The following is a 25,494-nucleotide window of genomic DNA, read 5'->3' on the forward strand; positions in this document are numbered from 1 at the left end:
GGCCACAATAACCCTACCACCCTTCCCCAGAGTTGGCATGGGTCCCTGTTGCAAGCCATGAAATCTGTGTGTCTGTCTGTGCTACTCACCCCCACGGCTATACATCCCGTTGCCTGGATCCCACCAGCCTCTGGGGATCCGGTGCAGTTTCACCGCACTGCTCACTCAGTCGCTACAGGGCTCAAGTGGGATACAATTCAGATGAGAGTGCTGTGGGTCAGGCCGAGGTGAGTTTGGGTCAATGTCACGGCCAGGGGTGGGTTTACAGGGAGAGTGGAATACATTGAAGGCTTCGCGCGTGTTTACGGGTACAGCTAAAGTCAGGATGAGTCTTCCTGTTGTGGGTCATGGCTCGGGCCAGTGTGAACCCGAGTTTACCAATTTCTCCACGGTCTCGCCCCAGCGTATCTCGCTTTTCTCACTTCATTCTACGCTCCCTTTCGCCCTCTCCGTTCACACTCACAGCTGTCTCTCTGTTCATTCCCCTCGTGTTTCCCTTTGTCGCTTCTAGCCCCATTGTACTGGAACTGCCACTGCACTTCAAACAATCTGCCTCGCTCTCCATCTTTCGTTGTTGCCGTAAAACTCACTTATTGTCTTGCTTACCCCAACTCCCCGTCTCCTCCCGCCTTCCTTCCCCATCGCGAACTCCATCCCTCTTCCCAAGGGGCCGTCCATAAATGACGTCACGCACCTAGGGGAGGGGGGATCAGACATTTGTGACGAGGGGGAGGGTTAAGAAATGTGACGTCACATCAAAATGCGCAACTTTAAATAAACATGGACAACACGTTCTACTTAATTAAATTGACTTTCTAATAAATGTTTTCTCCTACAACATCAGAGTGCAGCGCCACATTAAATACGCACTACAATGACAATAGTTTAAAGCGATTTGAAGCATTCTTTATTTGGGGGGGGGGCAGAGCTTTGTGACGTCATTTGAGGGGGGGGTCTGACTTTTTGTGACGCTGTGTGACGAGTGGAGGGGGGGATCAAAAATCGTCCAAAATCGCGTGACGTCATTTATGGACGACCCCCAACTTCCCTACCCATCAGTCACACTAATCGTTATTGCTCAGTGGGCCTTACCTGGTAAAATAAGTTGAGTTCATAGCTTAGAGAGGCGCTCAAGGTTCAAGGCCAGGCTGCGCTGGGGATTTGGCAATACGAGGGGGTGGGGGGGGGCGCAGACGGGTGCACATTTCGCGTGGAGGGTTTTTTTTTGTTCTAATCGTCTCGTCTGGGTTCCTTCTTACAAAGGGGTGGGGTGTGACGTTGTCTCAGAGCAAAGGAATGCTCTCCCATCCTCGATGGAGACTGCTCCTGGCTCGCTGATCCTTCTAAGGAAGGAGGCATGGAGCCAGTGAGAGAGAGATGGAGGAAGCATATCTGGAGATGCAGGCTAATAGGGAGTCTTGCAACGGCTCGAGAGAGAGAGGGGCAAATATGGGTTTAAATAATGTGCTTTGGCAGTGGTGCACATGAACAAATTCAACAAATCGCGGTTCATTGCAGATTTATAACAGAAAATAAAATCGGCCAACGTTTCAGGCGATGACCCTTTATTTATGCATGGCAGAGAGACGAATTTGCAGTCGGGGATCACACTTTACACCACGCAGCTATTTTCTTCTGCGTGTCAAATGTGTACGTCACATCTATGGCAGTTGAAAATATTTCCAATAAACGGACTCATTTGAACAGAGACTTTGAGTATGAAGCGAATCCAGGCACAGTAAGTCGACTCAACGTGAATGAATTTGAGACGACTCGACGGGAGACTCCGGGAAAGGGAGGGAGACGGGGTTGGGAGCGGGGCCCTATTATCCAGGAGGCAAAGTGGGCACCGTGCCACAGCAGGCACAGTGCCTCGGGCCTATGAAAGCTAAAAGGCCTACGAGAAAAATGTGACCACGTTTTTGTTGTTCGTACGAAAAAAATGTTTTTTTTTTGTTACCAAGATATATTTTTGAATACATATTTGTATAGCAAGGATAGGCACAGTGTTTATACAAATAGGCAGAGTGATGTCAATCGGGGGTTTTTTAAAAATATATATATAAGGTGAGAGAAATTAACACCGGAGATTAACTTTTCATCGCAAAATTACCAAATAAACATATTCCAAGTGGTGTTTCTTGCGCAATCTCATTCTCAACAGAGAGCAGCAGTGCAAGGGTAGTAACAACACAGGGTCAGCAGCAGTACCAGTTGTAGAACGTTACCACCGAAGGCCCTAACGAAACAGAAGTGCTTTTAGAGCCTACAAAGACGCTTGATCCGGCCCTGGGTCACTTCATAAAACGTGAGACCCGTCTTAAATAGCTGAGCGCAGAATGGCAATGACCTGACCACCACCGCCACCCTCCCTCCCAACCTCCCCCTCCTCCCACCGCCTGCTTTGGTGAGCCCGTTGTGCTTGCTGATATCGCCTCGGAAACGTCAGGGATGTTGCAATGTTATGCTATGAAGATGTGGAATGAATAAAAGATTGTGTGGAACAATATAAAATGATGTAGCACCAAACAAAGAGTCCTGATGGAGATCAATAACTGTTCAGATGTGTAGGAACATCACGGAGAGAAGGAAAGATAATTTACTTTGCTCAGCCAAGTGGGAAACGTTCATCCTAAGTGGATCCTAAGTCGATCCTAACGCCACCAAGTGGATCCTAAGCGGATCCTAAGTGGGTCCTAACGCCACCAAGTGGATCCTAAGTGGATGCCACAGAGTCATGTCAATCGTTTTTTTTTCCAGCCTCATAATGTGAGAGAAATGAACACCGCAGATGAACTTTCCGAGATTTATTATCATCGCAAAATTAGCAATAACATCTTCAAATGGTGTTACCCTCCCCCACCCCCGCACAATCTCATTTTCAACGGAGAGTAGTGCACGCGAAGACGAAACGTCGCTGTGGTGGTACGCGTGAGACAAGCGAGTGGCAGCGGCGGTAGTAGTCGTAGTCACATGGGGCAGCAGCAGCAGCAGTAGCAACTGTAGAAGGTTGTCACTGAGTGGCCTACGGAACAGATATGACTCGGGCCTGCAAGAACCTCAACGCGGCCCTGGGTGGGAGGCTGGGGGAGCAGGAAGGGAGGCTGGGGGAAGCTCTGGGAAGAGGGATTCGAGTTTGGGAGGTTTAAGCGAGAAGGGAGGAATGGGGGAGATAAAAAGGCACTCACGTGTGTGTGTGTTGAACTTCTTTCGCACCGTACGTAACCAACCGTGCTAACCAGAGGTGGAGGGGAGGTGGGGGACACACAACAACCTTAATACAAAAAGCAGTTCCAAAGAGACGAGTTTTCGAGCCACATCTAAAACGTGGGCTACTTTAGCATCGCGACTGTGGTCAGGATGAAAGTGTACGTGGTGGTGGTGGTGGAAATGGCACCACCGCGGAACCAGCCAGGCAACTAGCCAGCCAGCCAGGCAGCCATCCAGGCAGCCAGGCAGCCAGCCAGGCAGCCAGGCAGCCAGCCAGGCAGCCAGGCAGCCAGCCAGGCAGCCAGCCCCACTCGCACAAACGGAGGCGTCCCCGCGTTGCTGATCGCAGGCGACGAGCGGCGGGGCACGGACACGTTTCGAGTCCGCGCCCGACGCGACGTGGCGCGGCACGAAGTCGCGGCGGGGCTCCCTCCCGCACCGCCTCGGTCGAGACGTTTCTGGGCTGAGGGTTGGCCCGGCTTCGGGGAAGGGAGGTTGGGACCGGGATGTGAACGATTGGGTTGGCGGGCTCCTGGTAGAGAAAGTTACTTTTTGACTTTTAAACAACTTTTATTGCTGCCAGCAGCAACAGCACTGGAGGCGATTCCGATATTAAATACACAGTCACTAGCAAACAAATGAAAATAAACGCTATAAATCCACGCGCTGTGGCGCTAAATGCACCGCGCACAACACGAAAGAAAAGTCACGTGGTGTTGGTGGTCATCGCGCACGCCACGGTGACGAGCGAGCGCTTCAGAAGGTGAACACCACGAGGGTGCCGTCCACGTTGGTACAGAGAGGGGCTTGTCCGGCTCCTCAGCGTTCGAAGAAGACGTGCACATCACCGGCATGTGTGTGGTACATGGCGTGCTCCAGCCGGAGCCGCGTCTTCAGCAGAACCCTGAACACTGGAAGCACAGAGCAGCCGTCAGTGTCACCTTCCAGCATCTTTTTTCTAGAAACAGAGAGAAAGAGAGAGAGTCGGGCTCAAAATCAGGCAGAGACCTCCCGGTGCCCGGAGCCTGATGCAGACTGCTCGGGGCTAATACGGCCGCTGCTCTTTGCGTTGTATCGTTGTGCGTCAATCCACCCGCTGGGCGAGAGGCCGTCCCCACGCGCGGAGCGGATGGTGGGAGGTTGTTTGACCATACTTCACCACGCTAGTCGGTGCGCTTCGAAGAGTGGCAGCATGGACGTGGGAGCATAGGCGAGGAGGACGCGATTTCTTCTTCTGTTCTGCCCTCGCACCCTGCAGCCTATAGCACCTGGGCATTGCACGGTGATTGCTCCACCGAGAGCGTGATCCAGGCTCACAGCCTGCTTAGCTTCTCCGAGGTCTGTTGAGATCGGGCGATGTGAGCGAGCGCCTATGAACAGGCGCGCAAACGACACACGACCGCTTCCGTTGAAATGTGTTCCCGCCGTTTAAGGCTGAGTCGACCTAGGGGAGGCCCGACACCGCTTCAGATTTGCGTCACCGATGTTGGCTGTGAGCGGGAATTTGAGCTCGTCGTGTCTGCGGATCGGTGGAGGCAGTGACACTAAGCACTGCGCCACCGCTCCACACAAAGACAAAGATCCCCCGTATAGCCTGTAACAGACTGTTGAGGCAAGTGCTGTTAGTGAGCACCTGTGAAGGCCGGCACGGTCCACGAGGGGGTGGGTGGCCAACACCACGCCCGGCCGCCTTTGTCTCCCCAGTGGCGATGTTTACACACCGCACCGGGTACTCATTTGAGGCTGAGTCGGCCTAGGGGATGCCCAGGACCTTTTTCAATTAATCGTCACCGGTGTTTGGCCATGAGTGGGAATTGAACTCGGGGTTTGCCGGGTTAGTAGCTCAGCGTGCTAATCGTTGCACTACCGCTCCCCACACACACACGCACCACTAAGAAGATACTTTATTCAAAAACAAGTGCGGTCTGGTTAAATTCCCGAAGGTAAAATCCCGAGTGTTTTTTACTCCGCGATGAAACGTGTTTTTGACTTCGCTCGCCGCTGTGTGTGTGTGCCGTGCACAATATCATGATCACAATCGACACACTCCGCATTGTGTGTGGTGGTCTGTGTGTGGTGTGTGTGGTGGTCTGTGTGTGGTGTGTGTGTGTCTGTCATTACTTTGTGGTGGTGGTGGGGTTTTTTTCGTTCGAAAAATACCAGCCGTCCTTTCCAAAACGGCGGAGGAATTGTTAAGAATAATAAACGGCGCCGCGTTTACTACGATCCAGCTCCGTGCGCCCTCACCCTCCTCTCTCTTCCATCTCCTCTCACTCCTCCCTCTCTGCTCTCACCCTCTCTGCCAGGTCATTATTCTCTCCGCCTTCCTTGCTCCTCCACCACCACCTCCATCATCATCATCATCACCTCTTATTCCTCCTCCAATCTTTCCCCAGCCTCCCTGGCCTCTTCTAACGTCTTCTCCTCCCTATTCTCCTCTCTCTTCCAATTCCTTCCTCATCTCCCCTCTCTTCGCTCGCTTGCCCGTCTCCCTCTCTTCCTCCCCCATCTCCACCCTTCTTCTTCCCTCCTCCACGTGCTCTCTCCTCCTCCTCCTCTCTCTTTCCCCTCCCTCTTCTCTCTCGAATCATCCTCACTCCCGATCCCCCCCGCCCCCACTCTCCTCTTTGCTCTCCTCCTGAGCCGCTGCTCATCTCCTCCCAGCTCCCTCGCTGCCTGCACGAAGCAGTGACATCGTCTGGGCGCGCTGCCTCCCACTCGGGAAGACACGGGGACAGGGAGACGCGGGGACAGGGAGACAGGGGGACAGGGAGACACGGGACCGGGAGACACAGGGACAGAGAGACAGGGTGACAGGGAGACACGGGGACAGAGAGACATTGAGACGCGAGGAACAGGGAGACACGGGGACAGGGAGACACGGGGACAGGGAGACACGGGGACAGGGAGACACGGGGACAGGGAGACACGGGGACAGAGAGACACTGAGACGCGGGGGACAGGGAGACACGGGGACAGAGAGACACTGAGACACGGGGACAGGGAGACACGGGGACAGGGAGACACGGGGATACGGGGACAGGGAGACACGGGGACAAAGAGACACGGGGACAGAGAGACAGGGAGACACGGGGACAGAGAGACACGGGGACAGAGAGACAGAGAGACACGGGGACAGGGAGACACGGGGACAGAGAGACACGGTGACAGAGAGACACTGAGACACGGGGACAGGGAGACACTGAGACGCGGGGGACAGGGAGACACGGGGACAGGGAGACACGGGGACAAGGAGACACGGGGACAGGGGGACAGGGAGACACGGGGACAGAGAGACACGGGGACAAGGAGACACGGGGACAGGGAGACACGGGGACAAGGAGACACGGGGACAGGGAGACACGGGGACAGGGAGACAGGGAGACACGGGGACAGAGAGACAGGGAGACAGGGAGACACGGGGACAGGGAGACACGGGGACAAGGAGACACGGGGACAGGGAGACACGGGGACAGGGAGACACGGGGACAAGGAGACACGGGGACAGGGAGACACGGGGACAGGGAGACACGGGGACAGGGAGACACGGGGACAGGGAGACACGGGGACAGGGAGACAGGGAGACACGGGGACAAGGAGACACGGGGACAGGGAGACAGGGAGACACGGGGACAAGGAGACGGAGACTCGCCTGCCTCGCGATGGGACCTCGCACCGCGTGGATGTTCGTCTTGTACGGCTCCTGCTCGCTTCTTACCTTCACCGCAGGTGCCGCCGCTTCCCAGTCGACAACTGCCCACGGAGTGTGCGCGACCCACGGGCTCTCTGTCCCACGGCGAGACACGTCGCGATTGATGTAGATCCGTTTAGCCGCGTGGGATTCCGTGCCGGAGTGGTAACGAATTGGCGCGCCATAGTCCAGACTAACCGTAGCAGGTGTTTACTTTAACACGTAGTGGTGGGTCGCTTTCGCGACCGAATATCATCCGCGAGGTTTTTTGTGAGTTAGATCGCGTAAATATAAATGTGTCGGGAAACCCGCCATACAGATCTGGCTCTCGCCTGATGATTGTAGTTGTAATTACTGGCGAAACGTCGTACTCGACTTGTAAATGTGGTGCTCGTAACGAATTGCCACGTTTTGTTGACGTGACAAACCTGACTGATTGGCCGCGTTAGGTGGTGGCGGGTTTCACGACGCATTTATATTCACACGATTACGGTAAACTCAAAACACCTTCATAAAACACATAGATCCGGCTCGGAGACCGGAAAATATTTCTGAACTCGGCACACCACGTCCAGTATACACGCCTCGCTATGGCTGTGGCTATTGTTGTTATTCATGTGCCGATATGTAGTCTGCAAATGACCCGGGCAGTATTCAGTTAGCAATGAAGCCGTGCGTGCAGTTTAAGGTGATGTAGGGAGCGCTGATTCAACCTTATAGTGAGATCGTGTGCGTGTACATTGTGGGGAGCGGTGGTGTAGCGGTTAGCGCGCTGCGCTACGAACCAGTTCAACTCCCACTCACTGCCAACACCGGTGACGATTATCTGAACCGGTCCTGAGCCTCCACCAGGTCAACTCAGCCTCAAATGAGTATCAGTGCTATGTGTAAAAAAAACATCGCCACTAGGGAGACAAAGGCGGCCGGGCGTGGTGTTGGCTACCCACCCCCTAGTGTGCCGTGCCGGCGTTCACAGGTGCTCGCTAACAGCACTTGCCTCGACAGTCTGTGAAGGCTACACGGGAGATCTATAAAGGGTTTTACTCTTTCTGGCAATAAAACAGTTAAGCTGTTGAACACCAAATTTGATACCATTTTCAAGAAATAAAGTCAGCATTAACCACACGTACTTGTGGTGAACATCCAAACAAAACACGCTCCGATAATATAAACATCGCCTTTGAAACTGATTGGCCTACACCAGAGACAGCTGTCTCTGTGGCCTTGTCTAACCAGTGTCAGACCAGAGCACTCCAAAAGGCGAACAGAACACAGACAGGTGAAGACAGAGAGCTGTCTGAAAGACAGCGCTCCAATGAACACTGCTAAGCTTGGCAGCGTATTTTAAGCTGGGTCTTTCAGACAGCGCTTCTTTCAGACCGCTCTGTCTTCACCTGAGGACGGCTGCTTGCGTTGTGGCCGAAACGTCGTGAGAATGTAATTATGTTTTTTTATTTCCCTTCTACGTGACTTTACCGAAAGAACCAAGAAGATGAATCCCTGCAGTCACGAAAGCTTTAAATCGAAATATAACAGACAATGCACGCATCAGAGCATTCATAGTCTGAGGATGAGCAAGCTATAGTTGTTGAGTGTTAAAACAAAAAGCCGTTGGGCGGATAGTTGATTCGGAGGGCATGCGACTGACGGGCCGGACGCTTTGCTCGACCGGGGTCTGCAGGGCAGGATCTGAGCTCGTGTTGCGCCTCGGGGAGAATGCGCGCGGCTGGCCAGGGGCAATGCTCGCAGGACGCGAGAAGAACCGCGGGTGCTGAGGACGACCCGTGCAGGTAAATCTCCACCCCCCCCCCGTCCCCCCCAGGTGCCTTCATTGAGCCGTGATTTGTCCCGGCAGAGATTCGCCGAGTCTCGATCCCCCGCGGTCGGGGGGGGTTGGTGACGTTGGCCGCTTTTCCGCGGAGATTTTGGCGGTTCGAATCTGGCGGCGGCCGCCCTGGTTAATGCCGCGGCTGCCCGCTTCCCTGTGCACGTCAACGGTGCCGTGACGTCGTTCATTCGCAGGGGCGGGTCAAAAAAATCTGCGTGCCGGTATGACGGCCAAAATTTGCGTGCCGGCATTGCGGTAAAAGATTTGCCACGTTTTAAATGTTACAACGCAAAATGGGTCGATTGGGAAGCTTTCCTGGATAAACAAGCAAAATAAATAACACAGATGTAATCTCATGAGCAAAGTAATGGTTGCCAAGGTGCCCGAAGACACTTTTTGTAACTTCTATTTTTACCAGGTAAGGCCCACTGAGCTATGTAGCTCTTTTTCAGATGCGACCTGCCCATCACAAATGATAGCTCAACAAAGTGGCTTATCATCACGTGGAAATGTATAGCAGCCAAATACTCTAAACGCACGTCGATTATAAAATTGAAGGGAGAAAACCGGAGGACCTCGAGACAATTTCACGCGACCATGGGAAGAGAGACACGCAAACCCCAAATACACAGGCATCAGGGTCGGGATCGAACCCACGCCCTCCTGTATACCAGGCGAGGCAGTTAACATCGCGCCTCCACGGCACTTATATTTGACCCCAGGGTTTGGGAGAAGTGGCAAGTGTCAGACAACCGTGGCAATCCAACATCATAACTGATGTAAAATATTTTATTTCACAGCAATCAATAATCAAAAACAACGATCGAACTCAGGCCGCCGGGCTTCGTAGCGGAGTGCTTCTAGCAACTGCGCCACTCGCTCCCGATGTGTCGAACAAAATTTGGAAGCCTTCATTGGCACAGCTTTGATGGACGCGCCTGCTGCAGTTGCCGTGGTTTGTAGGCAGCGTCGTGCAGCACGTGCAAGACGTCTTGCGTTGCGCACGAAGCCGTCTCGTCTTCACCGCCAGCTTTGAACTTGAACGGTCTTACGACCAAAACAAAGAATACCTGAATACAAACCCAGACGCACGCATCACGCAGACATCCGCCATTCAGACGCTGTCTCCCCGACAGACCTGGTATTCACCGGAGGACGGCTGCTTGCGTTGTGGCCGAAACGTCGTGAGAATTATTTTATTGTTTTATTTTTATTATTTTATTACTTCCCTTCTACGTGACTTTACCGAAAGAACCAAGAAAAAAAAACAAATCCGCCCGATACTTACTCCTGAGCTCCTTACAAGCCCGCGCGGGAACGGGTGTGGGAGAGCGTTCCGATCAGCGAGCGCCCCATCTCCATTCCAGTCCCTAAATGCACCCCACATTTTAGCTGGAATCGTCCAAAACATCCCCCCGGCTTTTTGGCACAGACCCACATCGCTCGGCACGCCGGAGGCTGCCTTATATGGGTGAGGGTTTTGCAAAAAAAATTGTTTGGGGACTTGGGGGGGGGGGGGATTTTCCTAATTCTTCGAGCAGTCGAGGTGATTGATGACCGAGCAGTCGCTGATTCTCTCCTGTCACTCGCTCACTCATCAGCGGCCAGTCGCCTCGTTATCAACTCTGCCATCGCTACCACTGCCACGAACTTCACTCGTTGATTCCTGCGGTACATTTTCCACGCGATAAGCCCGCTTCGTTGGGCTGTCATTTGCGATGGTCAGGTCGCTTCTGAAAAAGAGCTACACATCTTCTTAATTCTTTCGGTAAAGTCACGTAGAAGGGAAGTAATAAAATAATAAAAATAAAACATGATTATGTTTTATTCTACGTGATTTTACCGAAAGAACCAAGAAGATTAATCCCTGCAGTCACGAAAGCTTTAAATGGAAATTTAAGAGCTACACAACTCAGTGGGCCTTGCCTGGTCAAATCATTTTTTAAAAAGTTTAATTGAATTTCATCTCTGTCTTGTTTTGGGCCGCTTAGCGTCACGACGTTGCTGTGCTGCCTGGCCTCTGTGCGGAGAGCGGCGTGCGAGCTCGGGATGGAGCTGGCGACACGTGGCGGCGAGACGTGCAACGCCAGCGAAGGCTGCCAGGTGGGAGCCCCCGTCCTGGCGGAGAGACTACAGAGACACGGCGAGACAGGGAGACAGAGACACAGAGAGGCAGAGACACAGCGAGACAGGGAGACAGCAAGAGAGAGAGAGAGGCAGAGACGCAGCGAGACACAGCGAGACAGAGACACAGCGAGACAGAGACACGGCGAGACAGAGACACGGCGACAGAGAGACACAGTGAGACAGATACGCAATGAGATAGGGATGGAGTTAGATAGGGATGGAAAGATGAATGCATCTCCCATGTCCTTGCCGAACCTCAGCAGCGGCTCGTCCTCTCCCAGTGTAGTGGTGGTGCCATTGGCCCCCGTGGCTGACCCGCCTCTGATTAGCCGACCGGATAAACTTTATCCGCCTTTGGCAATGAAACATGTCACAGTTTGTCGTCCGTTCATCGACTTTATTCACCGGGGGAAGAGGCAGTTTCGTCTGAGCAAATGGCCCAGCAGCCATGTTAATTGGTGCCACGAAAACCATCGTCAATTGTCGTGAATGGAATATTGGAAATACACGATAAAGGCTTAATGTGTTCCAAGACGATCGGAAGTTGACCTTTTTGACCCTAAAAACATCGTTTATAATATTTAGAAACGCAATTTTTTCTATAAATTAACGTCGTAAGAACATATTTAAGCATTACTATGAATAGAAACATGGATAAATAACGAATAGAGCATTACAAGTTTAATAGAGCATAACATTAAAAAAATATTACCTTAGGTGTAAGGGGTTGATGTAAAAGTTGCAGTGGGAGGTAATTTATTCTTGGAAGGAGAGTCTACTTCCAAAAGGGCTTCGCTGATTGGCTGAGGTCTGCCGAGTCCACTTAGGAGAGGTCCGATTGGCCGAAATTGGCGGCCACGTGATACCGTAAACATATCGTTAATCGAAAATGTATCGTTAATCGAAACAATGGGACCCTATGGGTAGAGGGATCATTAATCGAAACATCGTTAAACGATGGCATCGTAAACCGAGGGACCAGAGGTCGCAAACGGGTTTTGATTCCTTACCCGTACCCGGCTGCACCAGGGTCGCAAATGGGTACCCGTACCCGTTCCCTACCCGTACCCTACCCGAAATGAGTGACAAACAGTTACTCACCAGTGACTCACGGCCTACCCGTACCCGTACCCGGCCGCACCAGGGTCGCAAACGGCTACCCGTACCCGTACGGGTACGGGTAGCCGGATATTGGGTAGGGTACGGGTATCGGGTACCCGGTTGCGACCTCTGCGAGGTTACCACTGTATAGGCATTTGCGTTTCTTCTTTCACACTCTTACTTCTCCTTCCCCGTGTACCCGCCCCCCGCCCCGGAATCCCGCCAGTCCTGCTGCAGCTGCTGCCGCCTGGGCAAGCAGGCCCAAAGCCTGGGCCTGGCTTGCGCGGCCCTGCCCGGCCTGGGCTCGCTGTGCGGGCAGGCGTTCGAGGCGTGCTGCCGTGGTGGGGACCGCCTGCTCCCCGTGCGGTTCGACGAACCGACCGTGGAGGGTGGGAGCCGCGTCGCCGTGCCAACCAGGGCCCCATCGCCGGGGCTCACCGCGCTGCGGACTGCCGCCCCCCTGCAAGGTCCAGCAGAGACGCGTGAAAGGCGGTGGTTACGCGAGGAGGTGCATTCGTTGCTGGCGGTTGCCACTGGCGACGCTTTTTTACTGCGAGCAACTATCCAGTAAAAACTTAAATGTGTTGAACTTCTTTCGCACCGTACGTAGCCAACCATGCTATTCGGAGGTGCTGAGCCTCAAATTAAAGCAAAAATAAATCTAGAAATTAGTGAGTGTTTTTACTTTTGAGGACAATAAAAACACTATTTAGTTTTTCATTGATTGGTTTTGTCATCATCAAGCATGTCATAGTTGAACGCATCTTGACGCTCACAAAAGTGGCATCACCAAAACGGCCACGTGACACGCTACTTTTTGGCGGGAAAAGCCAAGTGACGCCATTCGCTGATCCGTGTGGTTTCGTGATCTCCCCGGATTTGTGTCCCTCTGGCGAAAGGGAACGGACGCAGAGTGGAGCAGGAAAGCCGCTCGGGGGATGTCGTGCGGCTGCCCTTGGACCCATGCAAAGGTTTGTGATGGGGCAGCAGCTAAAACCAAACAAGCCAACCAACACACAACCAGTTAGTGCTGAACTCATAACTAATTGGGCTACGTTCAGTTTACGTGACAAACCTTGTACTCCACCACGCCAAGACAGTGCAGGAGCACAGACGTTGGAGTAGCGGTGGATCCAAGGGGTGGGGGTGGCGGGGGGGGCAATGGGAGGTGCCGCAGCCCAAAATTGGGAAAAATGTTAGACCCACCTCGGATTGGGGGCACAAAGAAAGCGCAGCTTTGTACAACAATGGACTTTGCTGTGCTACACGGAACTGTCCACCGCATCGCCACGTTTTGTAGTCACACCGCTGTTTACATCGGGGGGGGGGGGGGGGGGTGGAGGATGCGTTCCTGAAAAGCGCGACGACGAATATCGAAACGACGTAACAAACCGAAGCGATTTACAGGTTTAGTATAAGTATAGTGACGCAGACCGGAGACAGTAATAACTGGAGGCACTTCTTTTATTTAACAAGCACCATCGGGATAACACCCACACACCCTACGTGAGTGCACACTACTATTATCATTTCGACCGTCTATTGTCGACGGCACTACTTAGTTAGAACACTTGGTAGGCTGTCTGACTAGCAGCGCCCCGGGATGGTGAAGACGGAGACAATGATGAGGTGATGACGACGAGATGGTGAAGACGATGATCTTGAGCGGCACGACAGGGATCCCACTTCCAGCAACAGCCCCGAGCTCCCGCCCAGGGCCCCCTCTTATACTCCCAGCGTGGCCTCGCTCTTCCCTGGCCACGCCCCCCTTCTGGAACCTACTAGCGGGTTCCCAGGGCTTCCCGATGGGCTCCTTTTGTGACCTTTCCGATAGATGTTCCCCTCTCGTGTCTATCGTGGTCTGCTGACGCGAGTACTGCCGTACAACGCAGTTACCCTTTTCCGCCAGCAGCCAGCGCTATACCACTACAGTAGTAGTGGGTTGGTATTGACGAAGGCCGAGAGGCGATGGATAACGGGAAATGACGGACGATGCTGTCAGCGACGTGAGCGCGTGAAGGGGGGGGGGGAGGTGCTTGGTTGAGGCGACGCAAATCGGGCGGCGGCGTTAGTAAGAGAGCGACGGCGTGTTTGCGAAACGACGAGACGGAGGGACGGCGGAGGTGGGCGGGGGGGGGGGGTCTAATCGCGGTATTGCTGCTGCAACACCGGGGCGCTTTCGGTGTCTCTGCCGTGTGGTCGTCGCAGGGTCCGCCCGCTGCGACCACAAGTGCGAGGACGTGCGCGGGGCGGCCGTCTGCTCGTGCCTCCCGGGGTTCCAGCTGCAGGCCGACGCCAGGGCCTGCGCGGGTCGGTGACGTCCTCTGTTGATATTCAAATTCCTTTGTCAAGGCGCCCTTCCCCCCCTAACCCAGCTTAAATATACCCTGCCAAGCTTGGTGGTGTTCATTCAGACGCTGTCTTTCCGACAGACCTGTTCTTCACCTGAGGACGGCTGCTTGCGTTGTGGCCGAAACGTCGTGAGAATTGTATTTAATTTTTATTATTTTATTATTTCCTTCTACGTGACTTTACCGAAAGAGCCAAGAAGACGAAGCGATTGTAAAATATAAACAATATAATTATTCCGTCTCCCACCGCCTTGTGCTCCTCCGCAGATGTGAACGAGTGTGCGGCGGTGCCAGCGCCGTGCCCGCAGGACCACCGCTGCGTGAACACGCTGGGCTCCTTCGCCTGCCAGCAGGACAGCGCCACTTGCGGGCGGGGATTCCGCGCCAGCCCCGACGGCTCCCAGTGCCTCGGTAGCGACCGCCGCACCACCACCACCGACAGACAGCGCCGCTCCTCACACACGCGCAGAGCACCGCTCACACACACACACAGAGTGATGCTCACACACACAGAACACCGCTCACACACACACACACAGAACACCGCTCACACACACACTCGCAGAGGACCGCTCCTCCCACAAACGCAGAGCTCCGGCGCCGCTAGCGCCCTTGCCCACGGTGGCCTCTTCCCGTCTCTCTCGCTCCCTCATTCCCGGGCTGGCTGTCCGTTCCCCGGGCTGGCTGTCCATTCCCTGGGCTGGCTGTCCATTCCCTGGGCTGGCTGTCCGTTCCCCGGGCTGGCTGTCCCCTCTCCGCGCCACCTCCGCTTCTCGCTCAGCGACGGCTCCTCCTCTTGCTCTCCACTGATTTTCAGCGGCAGTAGCGGCGCTCTCCGGCCCTTGCCAAAGTGTTGTGGTGGATCCAAGGGAGGGGGGAGCAGGGATGGGGGGGGGGGTGCAATGGGGGCGATTATCCCCCCCCCCCTTACACCAACGTTTTCTTATGAGACCCTGAAAAGTGGGATATTGTTAAAATGTAATAAGATGTTTTATTTTATTTTGCGTCAATCATGCTAATAGCATCCCACAACGCCATACATTAATTATATAGAAGGAACCAAATCCCAAATGCAGCCACGACCAAGCAGATGAAAACCTCCTACTACTACCAAGCAAAGTTAAAAACAAGAATCACAAACAACAACAAACGAGTTGTCACCAACAAAGACATTGACCAGGGAAGATCGCGTGAACGGTTTTGTTTTTCTCGTTTGTGATGAATGTCGGGCCACGTTTAAAACACGTGACATTTCTTGGTCGTCCTTCCCCTCTCTTTAGAGTATTAGGCTGCTCAGTTGAACACGTGGTAGGCTTTTGCGACCAATATTATCCACAATAGAGGTTTTTGGGTTCGATCGCGTAAATGTTAATGCGTCGTTAAACCCGCCACCAAATCCACAACATTTACAATTGTGAATGTTGTGGGTTTGCTCTCCAACACACGGGTGTGCTGTACCAGTAACGAATTGGCAAGTTTTGTTGACGTGACTAACCTTACTAATTGGCTGTGTCGGGTGGTGGCGGGTTTATTCACGCGATCTCACCCATAAAAACTCTGTTATGGATATTCGGCTGCTGCTCTAAATTTCCATGCGACGATCAGCCACTTCGTTGAGCTATCATCTGTGATAGCCATGTCGCTTCTGACAAAGAGCTATGTAGCTCAGTGGGCCTTACCTGGTAAAATAAAATAAACAGTATTTAGTTTTTAGTTTAGTTTCTTGGTATGTGTCCCAATCTGCTTCTGTCGGAGAGGGACTCCCTGAATGTGACGCGTAGATACGACTCAAAAGACGAACATTGATTCTCTCACAGAATACAACAACCGCAACAATCCGACGTCACTTACGCTAGCGTGTAGACAAGTAACCATTTCACATAAATTATCCGAAATTCGGAAAAAAATATCTGAAATCGTCCAAAACATTTTTTGGACATTTTTTTCTTTTTTTAAAAACAGGTTGTCGGATATAGGGTTGTCTTCTTCTTATGCTTGGTATTGCCGTATTGCTGATCTCGTCAAGGAACATAAACCATCACGCGAACTCCGGTCATCCTCGCAGCAGCAGCTGCCCATTGAGCAAAAGATGGTCAGCGCATTGTGCGCTTTCAGATGTGCTTCCGCTCTTTCCGATATTAGAAAGCCGCTGGAGCTATGCACTTTTAAATCATTTAGAGTGAAATCGAATTCATTTCGAACTGCTTTTTGCGTTTAGTTTGTTGTCCTTTGCCCCGGCACCTCCGATTAGCACGGTTGGCTACGTACGGTGCGAAAGAAGTTCATGCATCCGTATGCACCTCCGGAGAGGTGGCGGCCCCCCATTTAATTCACGGCACGAGGGCCAGCGCCAAACGTGCCACGGCAGCGCATCGCCCACATGGCAGCCGGCGTCGTAGGCCCTCGACACGCAGATCCACGCAGGTGACACTGCCGTGGGACGTGCTCCCACCCGGAACCGAGGTTGCCGAAACCTCGCGCCCGCCTCCCCGCTGCCGCGGCACCGTCGCCGAAGATTTGGCGCAACCGTGCCGGCCACCGCTCCGCGTCGTTCCCACCAATTCGGCGCCCCCCGGCAGTAAAGTTTGAGCGATATTCTCATTACACTCGGCCGTCGCAGGCGTATCCCCTCAACTCCGGTAGCTTCATCTTCTTGGTTCTTTCGGTAAAGTCACGTAGAAGGGAAATAATAAAGTAATAAAAATAAAACATAATAAAATAATTCTCACGACGTTTCTGCCACAACGCAAGCAGCCGTCCTCAGGTGAAGAACAGGTCTGTCGGGAAGACAGCGTCTGAATGAAACACCCCAGGCTTGGAGCGTATATTTAAGTTGGGTTTGAGGGGGAAGAGCGCCTTGACAAAATAATTTTCATATCAAGAGGAATTTAGCATATTTATGGGAAATGCAGATATGGGATTAGTACTACTTGTGAAATGCGTAGGAGGTGGGCGGGGGGTTTCAAAGTCATATTATGCCCGTGCATTATGCAGGATTAGCAGCATCAAAGGGAGGGGGTAGGGGTAGCATTAATAAAGGGAAGCAATGCTAATAGTATAGCTTCGCCGTTGCTTGCGCTTGGCTCGCCTCCCGTTAGCTCCCCCCGCCCCCCGTCGCTCCGTGCGCTGAGGCTGCGGTGTCTGGCTCGGCTTGGCTTGGTGTGCAGACGTGGATGAGTGCTCGGGGGGGGCTCCCCGCCCGTGCGGCCTCTCGCGCCTCTGCGTTAACACGGCCGGCGGCTTCCGCTGCGACTGTTTGCCGGGGTTCGCCTACGAAGGCATCGGCGGGCTGTGCGTCGGTGAGGCTCCCCCCCCCCCCCCCCCAATGCACCGCCGATTCCCAGCCCCCCTCCCCCGCTCCCTCTCATCCACCGTCGCTTTCTTATTCTCTTTTTCTTCTTGCCAATGGAACCGTGCTGAGATGCACAGCCACAGTTACCGGTGAGCTGTCAGCCCCTGTGCCTCCATCGGCACCACCCACTTTTACATAGACACACCCACTCAGTCACTACCCCCCCCCACCCACACGGCGGTTGACCTCTGACTCTGACATTGACCCCCCCCCGCGGCCTAACCGTTCATAGGCCCCACCCACTACTCTGCCAACCCCGCCCAATACTCGGGTAGCCCCACCCACTACCCTGTTAGCCTCCGCCCACAACTAGGGCAGCCCCGCCCACTACCCAGGTAGCCCCGCCCATTACACAGGTAGCTCCGCCCACTACCCAGGTAGCCACGCTCACTACCCAGGTAGCCCCGCCCACTATCCAGGTAGCCCCGCCCGCTATCCAGATAGCCCCGCCCACGACCCAGGTAGCCCCGCCCACTACCCAGGTAGCTCCGCCCACTACCCAGGTAGCTCCGCCCACTACCCAGGTAGCCCCGCCCACTACCCAGGTAGCCCCGCCCACTGCTCGAGTAGCCCCGCCTGCTATTCAGCTATCCCTGCCCACCAATCAGCAGCTGCGGGATAAACCTCGTGTCAAGCCTGCAACTCCACGGACGCCTGCCATTGAACACTGTGCCGCCTTACAAACAACATTTGTACCCGCCGCTGCAAGCATCTGAGCCGCACTAATCGGGTGCTTAGAGGGGAAATGTTTTCGACCTGGCAACAACAACAGTGTCACTTTGCGTGTCCTCTCGCGGTGACAGATGTCACGAAGGCACGCACGTGCGCGTTGATTAGTGGCTTCGAACCAAGAGTATTTAAGGGTAATTTTCGGCCCTTAGTAAGGAGAAGGTCCCCGACTCTAGATTGAATGGGGGTGAAATCCAGTGACTTGCATTGAGCTCAGTTACCAGAAGAACCCTGGCTGCTTTGCACATCATCAGTTCTTCCAATTATCTCATTGAATTGCAACAACACCTCAGTATTTTATGCTCCGCAGAGATCCGTCAAAAAAAATATAAAGACACACACCCGCTGCAATGACGCCGCTTTTTAAAGAGCACAATTTTCATTGAGTTGCCGACAACAGCTCCGATTGGTGCGTTGGGCCACGTGCAGCGCGAGTGAAGTTCAACGTACACAACAGCTGCCTTGAAGTGCCCTTCCACGATGACGGTCGTTGTGTCCGCCTGTCTGTAAAGATGTGAATGAGTGCAGGCAGTACCCTGGACGCCTCTGCGCGCACACCTGTGAGAACACCCCAGGATCCTACTACTGCACCTGCAGCCTGGGTTTCCGATTGGCTGCCGATGGGAGGAGTTGTGAAGGTGGACACAACGCAGCCTTCCCTTCCTTTCCTACCGGCATGGCACCACGGTGGCTAGGAAATGTTGACTACCTCGCCTGGTATACAGGTGGTCGTGGGCTCGAGTCCGACCCTGACGCCTGCTGCTATATATTTGGAGTTTGCGCATCTCTCCCTCTCTCATCATCATTACGGTGGCTAGGAGATGTTGACTACCTCGCCTGGTATACAGGAGCCGGTCGTTAGTTCGATCCCGACCCTGACGCCTACTGTATATTTGGAGTTTGCGTCTCTCTCACCGTGGTCACGTGGATTTTTCTCCGGGTCCCTCCGGTTCTACCCTCCGAATTTAGAATCAACGTGCTGTTTAAGAGTCTTTGGCTGCTGTGCTTTTCCACGTGACAAGCCACTTCGTTGAGCTGTCATTTGTCATAGGCAGGTCGCTTGGGGAAAACAGCTGTACAGCTCAGTGGGCATTACCTGGTGAAATAAAAATATGTATCATAGTAGTCGTAGTAGTTCTCCATGCACGTGGGCTATGTGTCGCTTCTCCCTTCTCTCTCTCTCCACTTGTCCCCGTCTCGGGCATCATGTCCACGACCACTCCACGGTCTTTTTTCGACGCACGCGCTCTCAGTCTCTGCCCCATGTGCATCACCGTCAAAAGTGGGTTTTCCTTTCGTCACGTTTTTGAAATGTTGGCGTGTGCTTTTAAACGTTCTAATTATTATGTCCTACTGCTACTACGCGACCTCGCCATCTGAGTCAAGCGTCTTTGGTCCTCTCTGAGATGGGCGCCACCACTCTCGGAAACTGGAGGTGCCTGTAGAAAACCCAACAGGCGAAAGAGACGGGATAACTTTGAAAGGTTCAAACATATGTATTCACGAACCCGCTGGCTGCGCTGCCACCTCTTGGCCACTTTGCAGCTCAGCGGGTTCGAGTGTTTCACAAATCTGAAATGATCCACGGGATCCCTGCCACAGGAGCGTGCCACCGCCCGCCTGCCCGATGCTACGTTTACCATTTTTTTTCCACTGGCACATCCGAGCCGAGCCAGCGCGGGGGAGCCCTCACGGCTAGGTTTTGTGTTTCCACGGCCTGTTTGCCGAGCCCTACGAGCCGCCGCTGTCCAGAGTGACGGCGGCTGATGACAATCGCCACGTGGCGCCCGTCACCTTCCCCGTCCCGCGTGGCGCACGTTCGCAACGAAACTGAGTCGGGCTTTAATTTTCTTTTTCTTCCTCTTCCAACTATTTTCACGTCGCCCGGTTGGTCGATCAACCGAACCGATGATATAACCGGAAAACCGAAAGAGCAATCGATCGCGTAAATGATCGGATTGGCACGGCGCTAGCTACCAACGGATGCCTGCAAGTGCGCGCAACCCGTGCAACCCGTGCCGACTGAACGGCGATCCTACGTCGGACAAAATCGACCGAATTTTTTAAAATGTCGTGCCGTGTGTCGTCCGCGGCGTGTGTCCGTGGCGTGGCAGACGTGAATGAGTGCGAGGGCAACCCATGCTCGCAGGAGTGTGCCAACGTGTACGGCTCGTACCAGTGCTACTGCCGCCGCGGATTCCGTCCCAGCGAGAGCAACCCCAGGGCATGTGAAGGTAACGCGACTACCCCCACCGCCACCCCTCCCACGGATTGCACTACCTGGGAGACAGGGCCGTAGACTCTACGACTGTCGCCTGCTGTATATTTGGGAGTTTGCGGTGTCTCTCTCCCCATGGTCGCGTGGATTTGTCTCCGGGTCCATCCGGTTTTCCCCCTCCGCATTAACAAATCAACATCAACTGTTGAGAGTCTTTTGCTGCTATACATTTCCACGTGGTGATAAGCCCCTTTCGCTGAGCTATCGCTGCTTGTGATGTGGGGGTTTTTTCATATAGTTTGTGAGATATGGCCAAGAAGGTAAAGGTGCAGCCCTGCAATTGTCTGCTCTCCCCATTGCTGGTGGGTTGTCTCCGGGGTTGGGCGCTGGAGAGGGCGCAGAACGGGGACGGGGGGAGGGGGGTGAAGGGTGGGGGGAAGGGTGGGGGCGGGGTGTAGAGGGTGGGGGGGAGGGTTCGCTCCCCCCCATCGCCCCTCCACCTCCATTGAGTCCACCACTGACCACCAACCACGTGGTAGCGACGTCCAAACTGGGCCAGGCGTTGTCCGGTGACTTGGGGACACGGAGCCCCGTGGCTCCCGGTGGTGGAAGCGCGGTTCCTCTCCGCTTGTCCCCCCCCCCCCCCCGTAACCTCTCCCCCCGCCCCCCTCCCGCCCCGCGCAGACATTGACGAGTGCACGCTGTTCTCCGGCGGGAACTTGTGCACCCACCGCTGCCTCAACTCAATCGGCAGCTTCCAATGCACCTGCCCCGAGCCGGGCTACACCGTGGCCAACGGAGGCCGCGGCTGCCAAGGTGAGGACACGGGGGGGGGGGGGGGGAGCGGTGTCCAGGGCAAAGGGGCCGTCCATAAATGACGTCACGCACCTAGGGGGGGGGGGGTGGTCAGACATTTGTGACGATGTGTGACACGAGGGGGGGGGGGGTTTGAGAAATGTGACGTCACAAGTAAATATAGACAACACGTTCTACTTAATTAGACTTTTAATAAATGTTTTTTCCTACAACATCAGAGTGCAGCGCCACATTAAATACGCACTACAATGACAATCGTTTAAAGTTATTTGAAGCATGTTTTTTTTATTTTGGGCAGGGGGGGCAGAGCTTTGTGACGTCATATTTGAGGGAGGGGGGGTCTGACTTTTGTGACGCCGTGTGACGGGGGGGGGGTCAAAAATCGTCCTAAATCGCGTGACGTCATTTATGGACGGCCCAATAGGAGACGAGACCTGGGACTTGCTCCGCGATGAGCATTTCTTGTTTCGTGTTTAGTTTGTTGTCCTTCCGCCACCACTCCCGATTAGCGCGGATGGCTACGTACGGTGCAAAAGAAGTTCAACGCACGTACAGACAGATGGGAGTAACCCGATAACAACGATGACCTGAAGTTATTGCTGCACAATGGGCGGCCTCTGCTTCGAAGGAAAACCTCGCGGAACAGATGACGATGATGCCCGTCACAGGGTGGCCGTACCTGATGGGCATCCGGATCAGCAATCATGGCAACTAACGTCGGTTATGGGGGTGGCGCGCGTGGGCACGTGCGTTGTGTGTCCTCCTCAACACGGCCAGCGACGCGCCCCACCCACGCTCGTTGACCCTGACCAACGTGCCCCCCCCCCTTGACCCTCACCCTCTTTTGCCACCCCCCCCCCCGCCGTGACCCTCCGTGGGCGAGCAGACATCGACGAGTGTGCCACGCGCAGGCACGACTGCTCGGCCACAGAGACGTGCTTCAACGTGCAGGGCGGATTCCGCTGCCTGTCCTTCCGGTGCCCCCCCAACTACCGGCACATGGGCGAGAGGTGGGGCCCCCCCCGTCCCCGTGACGTGGCAACTCAACTCAACTGAGCTGTGTAGTTCTTTTTCAGAAGCGATCTGTCCACAAATGATGGCTCAACGAAGTGGTTTATCACCATCCCTGTGAAAATGTATAGCAGCAGCCAAACACTCTAAACGCGCGACGTTGATTCTAAACGTGGACGGAAAAACTGGAGGACCCGGAGAAAAATCCACGAGAGAGAGACACGCAAACTCCAAATATACAGCAGCAGGCATCAGGGTCGGAATCGAACCCACGACTTCCTGTATACCAGGCAAGGTAGTTAGCATCTCCTAGCCACCGTGATGATGGTGAGAGAGGGAGAGACACACAAACTCCAAATACATAGCAGGCGTCAGGGTCGAGATCGAACCCACCACCTCCTGTGTACCAGGCAAGGTAGTTAACATCTCCTAGCCACCATGATGATGATAGTGAGAGACACGCAAACTCGAAATATACAGCAGGTGTCAGGGTCGAGATCGAACCCACCACCTCCTGTGTACCAGGCGAGGTAGTTAACATCTCCTAGCCACTGTGATGTTGGGGGGGGGGGGGTGAGGGGTCGACCGTCGGCACGAATGACCGTCTCGCCGTGCAGGGCGGACCCCCGCAAGACCGAGTCTCTCCGCTGCCTGAAGCTGGACTGCGCCGTGACGGACGGCGCCTGCTGGACCGATCCCGTGAACGCCATTTCCTTCACCTTCATCTCGCTGCCGGCCTACCCCGACCTGCAGGCACCAGAAGGCACGCTCTCCGCGCTCGCTCTCCCCCCCCTCTCTCCCCCTCCATCTCTCTCGCATGACAAACGAAAACGATTTCCCTCTACTTGACCGCGCACGCTCGCAGTCGATGTCTCGAGACCAGAGGTCGCAACCGGGTACCCGATACCCGTTCCCTACCCGATACCCGGCTACCCGTACCCGACCGGGTACGGGTACGGGTAGCCGTTTGCGACCCTGGTGCGGCCGGGTATGGGTAAGGAATCAAAACCCGTTTGCGACCTCTGCTCGAGACGCAAAAAATGACATCGCCTTTAGTGTGAAACCCTACATGGCGATAACATGTGAGTCAGGGAGGGTGAAGGAAACACGGGAGAGATGAGAGAGAGAGAGAGCCAACAACGCAGGACAGCTCGGGGCTCGGCAACTTGGGCCCAGCACCAACAACAGCGGAGAGCCCCAATGGCAGCCGGGGCAGGACCAATGAGTCCCAGGGCATCCGTGGGGGCGACTGCGACCCGTTCAGCGAGTCCCAGCGAGTCCCAGGGTCCGCGTGCCGGTCTGAGGGCCTTTGGCCGCGAGACCTCTCGTCCTCCTCACGCTCTCCGGGAAGACTCGCCAAGACGGGGGTCCGACGGCTCTGCCCGACGGGCGCTCGACGACACCGTGCCACCCTCTAACACCCGCCCCCCCCCCCCCCATCTTGCCCCCCCCCACCCCACCGTGCCTGCGCCAGGTGTGATTTACCTGCGGGTGGCGTCCCCCGCCATCCCCACGGCGACGGGGCTGGACGTGTCGTTCCGCATCACGGAGGGGAACGAGCTGGGGTTGTTCGACGTCATCAAGACGGAGGAGAACGGCGTCTCTACGGGTGAGCGGCCGCTGTGCCCCCCCCCCCCCCCCCCACTTTGCGAGCTTTCGCCGACCCCCCCCACCGCAACGAGCCCACGATTGCGCAGTGCGGAGAGGCGCGCGCAGGTCCGCGATAACGAGACGCGATAACGAGATGCGTAACGCAGGCCGAACAAAGACCCGAGGCGCCTGGGGAGCATCTCGAAGTATCCAGCAGCATCCCAGTGCCTTGTGCGATGCTACGCCGAGGCAGACGCACAAATCGCGCTCGTTCCTATTCGCGCGGGACATAGGTCCGTTCACTCAGTCGTCATCCAGCGTTATAAAAAAAAAAATGTCTTCCCAAATACATGCACCGCGTTATCATCCAATTTGCGTCATGAGAACGGACCGTAACCCCTCCATTTCGTTGCTCGGCTCCCGGACGCAGGCAAGGTGCGGCTCCTGCGCTCCGTGACGGGGCCCGTGTCCACCGTGCTGCGCCTGGAGATGGACTACCAGCGGGGCAGGGCGCTGTCGCACCGCAACGTAGTCTACGCGCATGTCTACCTCTCCCCCTACTGGTTCTGAGGTCCTGGGGTGCGGCGATCGCCATCCCCCCCCGCCCCACCGCCTCACCTCCCCCTCGACGATGGTGATGATGATCCGTAATACAGAAAAACCTTGGATTGCGAGCGACTTGGTCTGCGAGTGTTTTGCAAGACGAGCAAATTTTTTAAAATAAATATTACTTTGATAAACGAACGAGGTCTTGCAATACGAGTAGTGCGTGTATACGCTTTGTCTGCCGAGCGTCACGTGATCACAACTGATGTACGAGCGCTTTCATATACGAGTCCTTTGGATTACAAACACGTTTCCGGAACGAATTACGCTCGCAATCCAAGGTTTTACTGTAGAGGTTTTTTTCTGATTAGATCATTGTAAATATAAGTGTGTCGTGAAACCTGCCACCACCGGGCACAGGCAATTGGTAAGGTTTGTCACGTTAACAGAACGTGCCAATTGGTTACTAGTTCAGCACACCGGTGTGTTGGAGAGTAAACCCACATTTACAATTCGAGTACCACGGCGTTTCGTGATAACGTCGAACAGAGGGACAGCGATGATGATGATGATATTAACCCTTTCCCCTTCCAAGACATCTGCAAGTTTGTCGGGTGGGCGTCCCGTTTACCGCTGAATCGTAGAGCACACAAGCAGCTCAGCGTTGATTCTATTTAGAGAGGCGTAGCGCCGTTGTTTTTTAAAGACATTGTACTCACCGCAGAGAAGTGTAGCGACACAACCGCAACTCTATGATAGTTGGCGTCAAACTGTGCCACACGGCCCTCCCGCGTGGCCTTGTCGGAGCCTCGGTACCGATAAACTTATTTTAGTTTTTCATCCGGTTTCGTTTTGATGATGCACATGTACGTCATCGGAACGGAACCAGAAAAGCTGATGACATAAAACTACAATGATTTTAAA

The 25,494-nt window shown here is 54.5% G+C and overlaps 1 protein-coding gene across 1 annotated transcript; it reads left to right on the plus strand.

Annotated features, from left to right (window-relative positions):
- The first annotated feature begins 6,795 nt into the window (after positions 1–6,795).
- Positions 6,796–25,494, plus strand: LOC144731276 (fibulin-1-like). Its single transcript, XM_078612326.1, has 15 exons — positions 6,796–6,939; positions 8,583–8,691; positions 10,721–10,832; positions 12,184–12,424; positions 12,857–12,928; positions 14,166–14,267; positions 14,576–14,719; positions 17,476–17,607; positions 18,902–19,027; positions 20,504–20,623; positions 21,292–21,423; positions 22,310–22,433; positions 23,052–23,197; positions 23,909–24,043; positions 24,455–25,494. Exons 1-15 carry the CDS (start codon positions 6,873–6,875, stop codon positions 24,592–24,594), a joined length of 1,902 nt encoding a protein of 633 aa, XP_078468452.1. The 5' UTR covers positions 6,796–6,872; the 3' UTR covers positions 24,595–25,494.

Source organism: Lampetra planeri, chromosome 38, assembly GCF_965212315.1.
Source record: "Lampetra planeri chromosome 38, kcLamPlan1.2.h2, whole genome shotgun sequence".
NCBI classification, from domain to species: Eukaryota; Metazoa; Chordata; class Hyperoartia; order Petromyzontiformes; family Petromyzontidae; genus Lampetra; species Lampetra planeri.